Below are 12,065 nucleotides of genomic sequence, written 5' to 3'. Positions count from 1 at the left end.
CTATATATATATATATATATATATATATATATATATCATAGTTTTTACAAAAACATTAAGCAGCACATTCATTTTCAAAATTGATATTAATATGAAATGTTTCCTGAGCACCAAATCAGCATATTAAAATGGCTTCTCAAGAATCATGTGACATTTGCCATCACAGAAATAAATGAATAAATAAATATATATGTATATATATAAAACTGATTAAAATATTGATTAAAATATAGTAAAAGTGTGTTTTTTATATATATTAAAGAAAATAATTTTAATTTATATTATCTGTAATGATGTTTGTTATATTGGCCATAGTACTAATATATATTAGCAACCAAGATCTGTAAACTGTAACTACTAACAAGATTGTTTACCGTGAACTTGTGCCTGTCTGAAAGCTGCTCAGTACCTGCGGTCAGATATTGGCCAGAAAAGCAAGAATACTCCTGTCACTATCTCTTTATATCTCCCGTCACTTTCCTCCTTTTGTTGAGCTATACAGACTGCTTGTGCTTTTGATTATTGATGACAGGATCTGCTGTTAGTGATGGGCTTCATGGGTTATTTTTCTTAGAGCGGTTTGGTTGACAGATAGTTTAATTCATCTCAGTCAGTCATCTGATCCTGACGTCTGTTAGCGAACCCACCACAGAAAATTAGAAGGACCTTTGAAGTGCGGTGTTTTCCATATTAGTAATAAATACCAGTCTACTGGGAGATGGAGAGAGAGGCCCTTGAGCAGTGAGGCATGGCACTTCTCCTCTTCCTCCTAAAGGTCTTAATCCTTTGCTGTGTTGACTGTTTTGTAACTCAGTGGGTCTCAACTGGTGGGTTGTGACCCAAAAATGGATTATTGTTCTGTTTTGACAATGGGTAGGTATTTTTTTTTAGCAATCAAGGTATTAATATTTTGAAAGATTCAATACAAATGCAATTGCCAAATTATAAATTTAAAACAATTCTTGCAAAAGAAATTACCTTTCATAGTCTTTTTAGTGGCAGTCTGGCAGCATAAATTCAATCCAATAATTGGCCTTAACTCCATATTAAACAATACTAAACAAAAAATGTAACTTAGAATGTAGGTAACATATTTAATTCATTAATATTTATAAAATATTACAAACTAAATAAAAGAAAAAGATTTGTGTCTTTAACTACAGTTCATGTCATATGAACAACCAGTCAGCAACTACACTGATTTATTTATGTGTGCTTGATTCATTAAACCGACTCATTAGAGTTAACCAATATATTGGTAACCTTACATATAAATAACCTGGCAATGCAAGTAAACTGTGTTTACAAGACTTAATTAACCCTTAAATGCATGAATGTTTCGCCAATCATTATTACATATTCGGGTCTTTAGCGACCCGGACCAATATATCCAACACGGATGGATCTCTAACTGATGCAATAGCAAAAAACTCTCTTGATATTTTAAGAGCAATTACAGAAGAAGAAAATAAAGCATATTTCCTTACCTTTTGAAACTTAAAAGGGTTGAATTTGAGCAGATGATTTTAACATCGCTGTCAACGTCAGAGCGCACTTCCACAGTGCATTCAGCATCTGCCCCACATTCACGATCTCAGCCATATTCTCAAAACTATCGTTTTCAATGACTTCATATTCAATATTTTGATCACTGGCAGCTTATTCACCACATCCAGCATCAAATGACAGTGACATTTATATTTCATTGCGTATATTAATTGCTCTGCAGTAAAGCCATTCAAATCAGTTAAGTTTTTGCTGATGATATTCGTTTGTTTTATGCCTGCGGTAATTATGAGTGAAACGTCACGTCATCATTGTGTATCAAACAGTGCCATTTTTTTTCTTGTTATATTGTTTATAATTAATAGATTGAGGAATACTAAGAAAGTTGATGTCTAACTTCAAAAAATGAAGGAGGGAGAGGGTAGAGAATGATGTCCCGGGTCGCTAAAGACCCGAGGTATGCATTTAAGGGTTAAAAAATCAGGTTATTTGTGTATTCTACTCAGAGTATTCCATTTGTTCTGTGAGTTGTGATGCTAATTTGTTTATGCTTAAGCTGTTTATGACCTTGTCCCGAGGAAAACAGTTTGACGCATTTACATGATCATACGAGTTAAGAACGTGCATTTTGATTCACTAAAAAGAATCAGCTCATAAAAGTCATTCGTTCAGCAATCAGACTACACTGGTCATGTTGTCTATTTTGGGCTATAGAGTCATGATGCTTTTAGGTGCTCTCAGATATTTCCTACTTCCCACTTCTGAAGCCGTAATTACAAGTTTGTCACGTTCAAGTGCTTTGTTGTCAGAAAGAATAGGAAACATAGAGGACAGCAAGTTCATTCTTGCCTATTTTTTGGGGGGAAAAGTGTATTAAAGCCAAAACTGATATTAACTGATAGTCAATACCCACCAAATTTTGAAGTATAGCATCCCGTTTTCTGGCAACTATAGAAACATTACCCGCATTCACCGCTGACTACAATATTTGTTACTTGTAGAATCTAGATTCAGCTTGCTGATGATTCCATAATTTCGGTCAAATAATTGCTATTTTCATTGTGTAAAATAGATACAATATGTGTGTTACTTATCTGTAATGACAAGAGAAAGCAATATAGATGTTATGGGGAAAAAAAGGAAAAGGAAAAAAAACTTAACAGTCACTACAGCAATAATTTGCTCCTCCTCCATGTTTTAGTTTACAGCTCAACTCATAAACGCAGTATCAAAATTATCTCTTGAGTTTCCCAGTCATAAATACAAATTGAAAGGCCAGGAAGAGGCTAGGAAACTCATATTTATTATTATTCCGAGAGCGCTTTGAAGGCAGCATCATTCGCAATGGTTTCCTCCATATTGTACTGATGTGACATTAAAGGGTTAGTTCACCCAAAAATAAAAATTAGGCTGCGTTTTACTCACCCCCAATGCATCCTAGGTGCAGAGGCGGACAGTAACTAAGTACATTTACTTGAGTATTGTACTTAAGTACACTTTTTGGGTATCTATACTTTACTTGAGTATTATTTTTTCTGGGAACTTATTACTTTAACTTCACTACATTTTGAAAGACAAATATTGTACTTTTCACTCCACTACATTTCTATCAAGGTCCTCGAAGTAGAAAGTCGTTATTATGTAGCAACTTTGAAAGTCAGTGGGTGATTTTTTTTCTTCTCTAAAACGTGTCTTTCTTTTTTTCAGATAGTTTATCAGTAATCACTCTTGTAGGGCTATGAAGTGATTTCTCAGCATTTTTGTAACACTGACCAGTTGCAAATGTGATATTTATTTACAAGGAGCAAAGGAAGCAAAGTTTCCTTACTTTAGCAAAGGAAAACAAGTCTCCTCTTGGCTTATATCGAAATCCTCCGACATTCTTCTTTACAAATCCTCGTTTTGTACTTCTAATTAGTGACTTGTTTTGTTTCGATCTCTCCGCGTGCTTCACTTCTGGGCTGCGCATGCGCAAGGCTGACCTCATACGTAATTCCCCCAGAACTGCTTCCGTTTTACAACAGTGAGCGCAAGCTAGATTCAAGTGATTATTACGTTTTGAATATGGATATTTTTCTTACAAAAACGCATCGATTCGCTACAGGAGGCCTTTGTTCACCCCCCGGAGCCGTGTGAGACACTTTTTTTTGTGGAAGGGTGCTTTTTATTTCACGTCTTTTGGACAGAAGCAATGCAACACCCGCTGAGTACAACGATAGAGCTTGAAAGATCAAAGACAATTTTTAATATAACTCCGACTGGATTCGTCTGAAAGAAGAAAGTATACACCTAGGATGCATCGGGGGTGAGTAAAACGCAGCCTAATTTTTATTTTTGGGTGAACTAACCCTTTAAGTTTGACCAAGTAACATAACATGACTTTTCCTAAAGGTTTTGTATTGTGATTACCTGTGTCATATTGTTTGTCATCAGAGCATGTGGTTCTTGTCCTTTCCTTTCATTTCTGCTCTTCCTTTCCTTTCTTTGCTCATCCCTCCTTACAACCCTCAATCCCTCCTTTTTGCCACAGAGATGAGGAAGAGGAGGAGAAGAATGAGGAGCTTCAGAAAACAGAGCTCTCTAGACAGGCATCCGAAAGGTATTTCAGCGGGATAGGATTTCAGGGTATAGAGTCTTAGAGCCAGAAGCCAGATTGTAGATTCGTATCCGTTTTCTGATGCCATCCCTTTCCTTGACTTGACTAACATAAATGTTTCCCAGCATATCATGGTGTTCACCATCATTTACTAGATCTTCTGCTGTTATTCTGTTGTTTGTAGCTGGATGCCATCAACAGTAGATGAAGCTTCTAGCTTGTGTTTGCCTTTAAAGTGCATGGTCAACTTCATTCCCAATGCTGCTGATACAGACAATGAGGAAAACCTCCGGGACAGGTCTGGGGTTAAGGTTATCCGCAAGGCCCCAGTATCCTCCCCTCCTTTTACCCCAGATTTTGGCCCTCCGATATCACCCAGACTGTCTTCTTGGGCTTCGGTCAGGTCCTTGGGGGCCCTCCCGTCCCGGGGTTCCTCTGTCACCTCCTCAAGCGAAGACCCCCTGTCCCCTGTCCTTCCTCTTCTCTCTTCCACCCTTCTTCCTACTTGCCCAGTGGATTTGGACGAGGTGTCTGTGGGCACTCCGCAGGGTCGAGACCCAGACAAGCACTGCAGGTAGTGCAGATAGATGCAGTAGATTCTCGCCACTCACAGAACAATTCCATGCTTGTGCAGGTGGGCTCTGTTCCAAATTAATAAGCTGCCTAAGTAGACAGCATAGTTAGGGATCATAGGCAATGATTCTGTGTTCCTGACACAAAAGATGTTGTGTTATCAATGTGATGAGCTATGCAACTCTATTGGAATCAGGTGTGTGAAGTGTAGTTCACATGAGGAGTGCTACTTGTGGGCTGTGTGTGAATGTCTGGAGTTGCTGCCTATGTAAAGTGTTTCAAGTCGAGTTCTATTAGGTTCCTGTCTTGAGAGAGAGACACCTATTTAGACAGTAAAGTTTGGAATAGAGCCATTTAAAGTTGCATGTCAATTTCAGAGAATGACTTTCACTCCCACATACTGTATGTCAAGCTATGAGATCCCTGAGAGATGAACTTAGGAAACCCATGTCTGATTTTATTGATTCAACTCTCACAAACACTATGACCACAGTATTTGTGGAACTTTCATCCTCTAGGAAGGAAGTGTGGCATGGGATTCGCTTGATCTCTGGATCTCCTGTGAATGGCGAGGGTTTATTGTTTTGCCTGTTCCATCAAGCCCACCTCTGAAAAGAGTCAGACCCTCACCCAGTGGATCATCACCCTATCCCTTTGTACCTGCTTCCAAGAGAACACTGTAAAACGTCCTGTATCTTCCAAAAATTGCACCCTCATAAAAAGTGCTACGCTTGCTGTGTCTTAACTTATGGTCATGTGCAATATGTGGCTTATTCTGTCTTATATGTCAAATCCTCAGACCAATAAAAGAAGGAATTGATACCAGTATGATCAGAGCCTGATAAATCATTATACACTATGGGCTTTATGTTGCTTCCTTAATATTTGATGGAATGCAAAAAGACAGATCGTTTTATAAACAAAAGTCTTTTTTCCCTTGAACCAGCCACTGTAGTGCAAGACACTCCCTAAAGGATGCTAACTTTTACTGACATTTATAGCTCATCTGCCTTTAATTGGTGCATTGTACCACTACAGAGCCAAGAGAAGCCTGTAAATTAAGTCACATATAAAAGGGCAATTGTATTTCACCCCTGGACAGTGCCTGTAGGGCCCACATTTCATGAGAATAAAGCTGAAAATGCTTTGCAATGTCATGTGCATGTTTGCTTGACATTAAGACTGTGGCAGCTTGAGGAACCCATCTGGATTATAAAGTGGATCAAAGACAGTTCTTTTTTTAGTCTGCTGACTCTATGCAAATGTGGACTCTTTAATATTTAAAAACCTAATTACACAGCTGTCTTAAGCTAACGGCACAGTACGCTATTAAAGTCGTGAAATCTTCTCTTCTGGGAAAACTAGGCAACTATTGATGACACAGCCAATTTAACTGCCACAGATTAGAAATGGCAAGCAAGGAGTCAAGATTTGTTTGGTTAGCATGGTCCAGTTTGCCCCTGCTGGTAGGTGTTGTAACTACACCAAAAAGCATCTTTCTCCATTGATAACCTTTCAAAACTAGCCATGTATTCTGTCGTTTTTTTTCATGCAAAAAGTGCTAATATATTGTAGTGGATTTTATGCCACTTACATAATTTTATTATTATTATTGGTGGGCTCTTAAAGGTGAAAATTACTTATATTTCCCCTTCTGCTGTCCTTGCTGGCTAATTAACAAGATCTTTGTTTTTTTTAAATTAATAAATAGATACTGCTTTGATTCACTTTCTGTCACTGTACTTGTCTCTCGACTGCACTTGTCCCTTTGTCCTCTTCTTCTGTCCCAGCTGTCAGTCAGACTAATCTTTTATGTAATTATGTGTCGATTACTAACTTCTTTTCATGTTCTGTCTCTTCTGTGCAGTCTGTCAGATGTTAGATACTCAAACACATCATGCGGTTCATGTGGCAGGTAAGGGAACAAGCTTTGGTGCAGAGTTTAAATGCAAAAGGTCATGTGGGTTCAAGTCTGGCTTGTGTCATTTCCTAAGTTCTTCATCCCATCTTTTCTTGTTCATCTCTTGGTGTCTACATAAAAAAAATGTTTTAAAGCATAAAAGCATATTTAACACATTTTAATATTAATATATTTTAAACATTTGTAATCAATTACAAGAACGAGTTAAAAATTAAATGAAGACAACGTTAATTTAATTTAATTTAATTTAATTTAATTTAATTTAATTTAATTTAATTTAATTTAATTTAATTTAATTTAATTTTTTAATTTATAGGTTTTCATTTGGCAAGCCAAAAACAATTCAGAACACTTGTACAGAAAGTGCGTTATCTCTTTATGTTTTTAGGTGCTGGAACACTTTGGAATTTCAAACAGTGTCTGTTTGTTTGATTCATTGGTATAATGCCAGGATTCATTCCCAACTCTGAGTTCTTACTCCGATAATATGTGTAATGAATCACAGCAGACTTAAACATAGAGGCAAGTGTAGGGAGCGAATGACAGCATGTCACTGAGCTCTTTTAATGAAGATGTGGGAATGCACAGAGAAACAAACCCCTGCATGTCTTGAATCATATCTTCCAATACAAGGTCATTTCGCGTACATCTGCAGTCAGTGATCTGAACTGGCAAGCTGCTTTATTTGGGGAGAAGAGTTTATTTTGTCACTCACTCGGGTGAAAGCTGGATTTAGCAGAGCACCTGTGTGTGTCTGTGTGTCCTTGGCTGTTTGGGCAGTCGAGTGAGGCTTCACATTGGCCTCTTCACAATGTCTGTTGTGGTCCTGATGGAGGAAATACATGACATCATTTGGAATCAGAGCTTCACCCCCCCTTTGGCTGTGTGTACTAGCTGATGATAAGTCAAGTGTGATAAATGAAGTGAATGGAAAAGATGGCCATTAGTTCTTTTGGATAAATCGACACTTTAGCTTTATGCTCTTAAGAGGAAACTTCAGGACAAAGAATCCTACAGATCAAATCGGTTATATGGCTGAACTTTGAATTAAATTCTCTTTTTTCCTTCCTTTAGCAATGGCTATGCAGGTACGTATCCTCGCAGGTCATCTGGGGTGTCCAGTGCCCCCTCCACACCCTACAACCGCTTCGGCCCCTCAGGAGGAACACCTGCAGACAGTAAGCCCGACAGGTGAGCCACTGTTCTTCTTTGATGTGTATATGGCTCTGTTCTGCACAGTAATCTTCAAATGTAACAGTTCTAAGGCTAAAATGGATATTATTATAAAAATAACATCAGAGAATATTCAAAACATATTTGAAAGCTGTTCTTTACTATGATTGGATAACCTCCTCATACCAGCATTACATTGTCGTTCATCAGGGCGATCTAAATACTAAATGAATCAAGTATGTTAAAACAGTATATTTAACTCTTCAAATGCCCAAGAGTATAATTCTTGCTATATTGAGGTATTGTTGTTCTGAAATTCTGTTCCTCTTTGGTTTCTCTGGTTCTCCAGGTCTACTCTAGGTGGATTGTTAACCTCCTCCTACAGGCAGCACCAGGAGTCTCTAAATGCTGAACGTGAGCGGAGGCGCCTGGAGAGAGAGGAGAGACTTCAGCGCATTGAAAGAGAGGAGAGAAACCGTTTCAAGTTTGTGGACTTTCTCAGCATTTCATTTTGATGTAGTGTGTGTTTTCACCCAGGGCTACATTATTTCATGAATATGACAAAAACATCACTGCTTCCAACGTCATCGAGTATTTCTCATGTTGGAGATGGCCATGAGAAACATTCTGTCCAGCAGTCTAGAAAAGCAGCTGAGGCCTACGTCCAAATTTTATCAGAGATCTAGGAGTTTTCCCGACTGGACAAGTTATTGCTTCTTATTATGGTCATTCAAAGGAAAACAGCATTCAGACCAGACAGTGAATAATCATGGTGGGCTGCAGGAAGACAAATGCTTGTTCTCTCTGTATGCTTGTCAGTCCTACCACATACCAAGTCTTTTAGTCAGCCTCTACTGTTGTGTAATAACAAATTAAAACACCAACTTGAATGGTTACTACTTGATTAACAATAAACATTATAACTCCAACTGTCTTTGGTAGACATATAAAAGGCATTCTTTTTCACTTTTTACATGTGTGCTCATGTTGATTTTCTTTATTGCAGTCGGGATTATGAGGACAAGAGAGAAGAGGTCAGACAAGCTCGAGAAGAAAGGTACATTCCAGAATGACTTTCACTTTTAGAGCATAATATAATATAATATAATACAATATTCAAAGGTTTGGGGTTAGTAATATTTAAAGTTTTTCAGCAGTCATTATTCCAGTCTGATCCTTCAGATATAATTCTAATATGCCGATTTTCTGCTCAAAAACATTTATTATTATTATCACAATTGAAAATGGTTGTGCTGCTTAATGTTTTTGTGGAAATTGTGGATACAGTTTTTTCCGTTTTTACATTTTTCAGGATGTTTTGATAAATAGAAATAATCCTTATGTTTCTGACCCTGTAATAATGGACAGAAAATCTTTCTGCTTTCTTTATAATGAATTATATCATACACTTATTGCTCATACAGTATCACAGATTATTTTTATCATATTGGATAAATTACTGCAGTCCAATCAATGCAATTTTGTCATAAAGCTTTGAGCCGTGTTTAATATCAATTATCAGCACAACGATAGTAATACACCTTGAAAACATTTATTAGACTGTGCAGCAGATGGGAAGCGTGTCGGCACGCGCTGCAGGTGAAATATGTGCGTCAGGGCCCCTTATATTATTTTTATTTTTATTTATTTTATTTTTTTTTACTTTATGTCCCCAAAATATATCAAAATGAATTTTAATTCAGAATTGAAAAACATACTCATCATAGAAGAGGTTTATTCAAATAATTTTATGGATAAGTTAAATTTTTACAATAAGTAAAACATTAAGCTACATATTCTTTTTGAATTCGGACATGAAAATGAGCATTGTGTAATTACCCTCATACATAATAATGTTTTTAGTGACATTTATTGTTTTATGTGATGTGTGCAGATATAAGCAATTGGAGCGGCTGGCAGCAGAGGAAAACAAAAGGGAACAACCAAGATCGACAACACGGGGGCGGACAGAAATCACCCTCAGCCTGAGTTCACGAACCTCCAGCAGCTCATTGTCTCGTTCTGCCACCCCTTTGACTGCAGAGGCTCAAGAGGATAAACGCTCTGTTCCACATCCAACACGAGGTGAGATTCCTCTATGCGTACAGTAATATAGTGTGGCATTTCTGGAAAAAACTCTGGTCCTTATTTTCCCCCCAAAGTGTGGAATCGAGCGGTTACCACACAAATGTTTTGTAAAGAAAACTATGTAAAGCCACTGGGGCAATCAGCCATTAGGAAAAACTACATTTATTTGAGAATGACTTTCATTTTTAGAGCATAATATAATATAATATAATATAATATAATATTCAAAGGTTTGGGGTTAGTAATATTTAAAGTTTTATGTTTTTTTTACAGTTAAAAAAACAGTAAAATGGTAAAATATTATTAGAATAAAAAAAACTATTTTCTATTTTAATATATTTTAAAATGTCAATTTTTCAGCAGTCATTATTCCAGTCTGATCCTTCAGATATCATTCTAATATGCCGATTTTCTGCTCAAAAACATTTATTTGAGGTTTATTGACCTCAAATATTAACCACAATTTCAGAAATTGGGTCAGTGGTCATCCACATCTGAATCTGAGGGGCTGGAGTTGGTATGAACGGGCTGAACGACTGGAGCCTGGTCAATCATTCAGTCTCACTGTGGAGTTTCCGACTGGCTTAAGACTCACACATTCACATGAGAATTGCACGGCTGGGTACCCATTGTTTCAATCTTTTAATTTTAGTCGCATTTTAGTCTTAGTTTTAGTTTTTCCATGTGCATTCCCATTCATCTCAATGGCAGCTCTTAGGAAGTGTACAATTTGAATTGTCTAAAGGGAAAAGTCCTTTTCATGTTTTTAAAGTAATAGTAACCCAAAAATGAAATTGGCATAATTTACTTATTCTCATATAATTCCAAACCCATATGAATTACGATCTTCTGTAGAACACAAAATAAGATTTTTAAAGAATGTTTTAGCTGTTCACTTATTGCTCATACAGTATCACAGATTATTTTTATCATATTGGATAAATTACTGCAGTACAATCAATGCAATTTTGTGATAAAGCTGTGAGCCGTGTTTAATATCAATTATCAGCACAATGATAGTAATACACCTTGAAAACATTTATTAGACTGTGCAGCAGATGGGAAGCGTGTCGGCACGCGCTGCAGGTGAAATATGTGCGTCAGGGCCCCTTTATGCCTGCTGTAGATTAAGACTTTGAAAGATGGCAGGATAAGGTGTGTAATTGACTTTAGACATGGGCTTTTTGCATTTACAGTAAATGTTAAAAACATGCATCCTGGCAAGTTGAACGGTTCAATGTCTTTGCATTTATTCAAGATCTTATCGAAAGTCACAGTCTTCCAATCTTTTTTTCTTCAATTTGATGTGAACCTTACAGTATAGTATAATGATGTTATGGAATTAAATGGTAAGCCAACTTCAGGTGATAAAAGGGAAATGTTGTATAGTTATGAAACATCTGGTTCTTGTTTTTAGTAAATGTTTTATATTAGAACTGGGGCATATTTTTGGGGTTGATAAGACAGGAGGGGAGCAGACAGCATCTGTCTTGACACCTGTTAAGGGAGAGTTATAGGTTACATAATGGGAGGATTTGGTGTGGAAGAATTTGTAAGTAAAGTTTGTTTATGTACAAAGCTAGAAATCAATATCCTCTTGCATGCTGAATGCACTGAAATTGTCTCCATTTTATTTATCAGTCCACAAGCTGTTTCAGGCCTTCAACTCTCAGAATAGCCAACATTGTGATTTGTATTTAAAGCAACCTATAGTACATTAGTTCAAGTACAATTCCCCTGGAGCAAATATTAATCATTAAATTATTAAAATCATTATAAAAATCTAGTTTAAAACTCACATGCCATAGAAATGTAATCTTTGATTTCACCTTGAATACATGTGAGTATCTTAATCACGACTTTCAAAAATGCTTTTAGAAATTAAGTATTAATTCATAAATATAATTAAGTTTTAGGGCAGTGAAACCACATGACATTTTACAACTTTTTTTGGGGGGGGGCTGGACCATAATATTTTTCAAAAAATTAATAAGCAGCCAGTAAAGCTGTTTTGTTAAAATATTTTTTTGTATTATTTTTAATAAGAATTGGTTTTTTTTTTTTTATGATATCAGGAGAGTTGTATCACCTAATATACAGTGGGTACGGAAAGTATTCAGACCCGCTTAAATTTTTCACTCTTTGTTATATTGCAGCCATTTGCTAAAATCATTTAAGTTAATTTTTTTTCCTCATTAATGTACACAC

The 12,065-nt window shown here is 36.6% G+C and overlaps 1 protein-coding gene across 1 annotated transcript in view; it reads left to right on the top strand.

Moving 5' to 3' along the window:
• LOC107752839 (FH1/FH2 domain-containing protein 3-like) overlaps positions 1-12,065 on the top strand; it is a 212,572-nt gene that overhangs the window by 180,845 nt on the left and 19,662 nt on the right. Inside the window, exons 11-17 of the mRNA XM_016568910.1 lie at positions 4,037-4,105; positions 4,287-4,400; positions 6,543-6,590; positions 7,671-7,787; positions 8,119-8,253; positions 8,776-8,826; positions 9,664-9,854. Of these exons, the coding sequence (XP_016424396.1) occupies positions 4,037-4,105; positions 4,287-4,400; positions 6,543-6,590; positions 7,671-7,787; positions 8,119-8,253; positions 8,776-8,826; positions 9,664-9,854 (725 nt within the window). The remainder of the gene's footprint in view (positions 1-4,036; positions 4,106-4,286; positions 4,401-6,542; positions 6,591-7,670; positions 7,788-8,118; positions 8,254-8,775; positions 8,827-9,663; positions 9,855-12,065) is intronic.

The sequence above is a fragment of the Sinocyclocheilus rhinocerous genome, unplaced genomic scaffold (genome assembly GCF_001515625.1).
Source record: "Sinocyclocheilus rhinocerous isolate Xijiao unplaced genomic scaffold, SAMN03320098_v1.1 scaffold771, whole genome shotgun sequence".
NCBI lineage: Eukaryota > Metazoa > Chordata > Actinopteri > Cypriniformes > Cyprinidae > Sinocyclocheilus > Sinocyclocheilus rhinocerous.
Note: the sequence above shows the minus strand (reverse complement) of the source record. Positions and strands in the feature narration are given on the sequence as shown.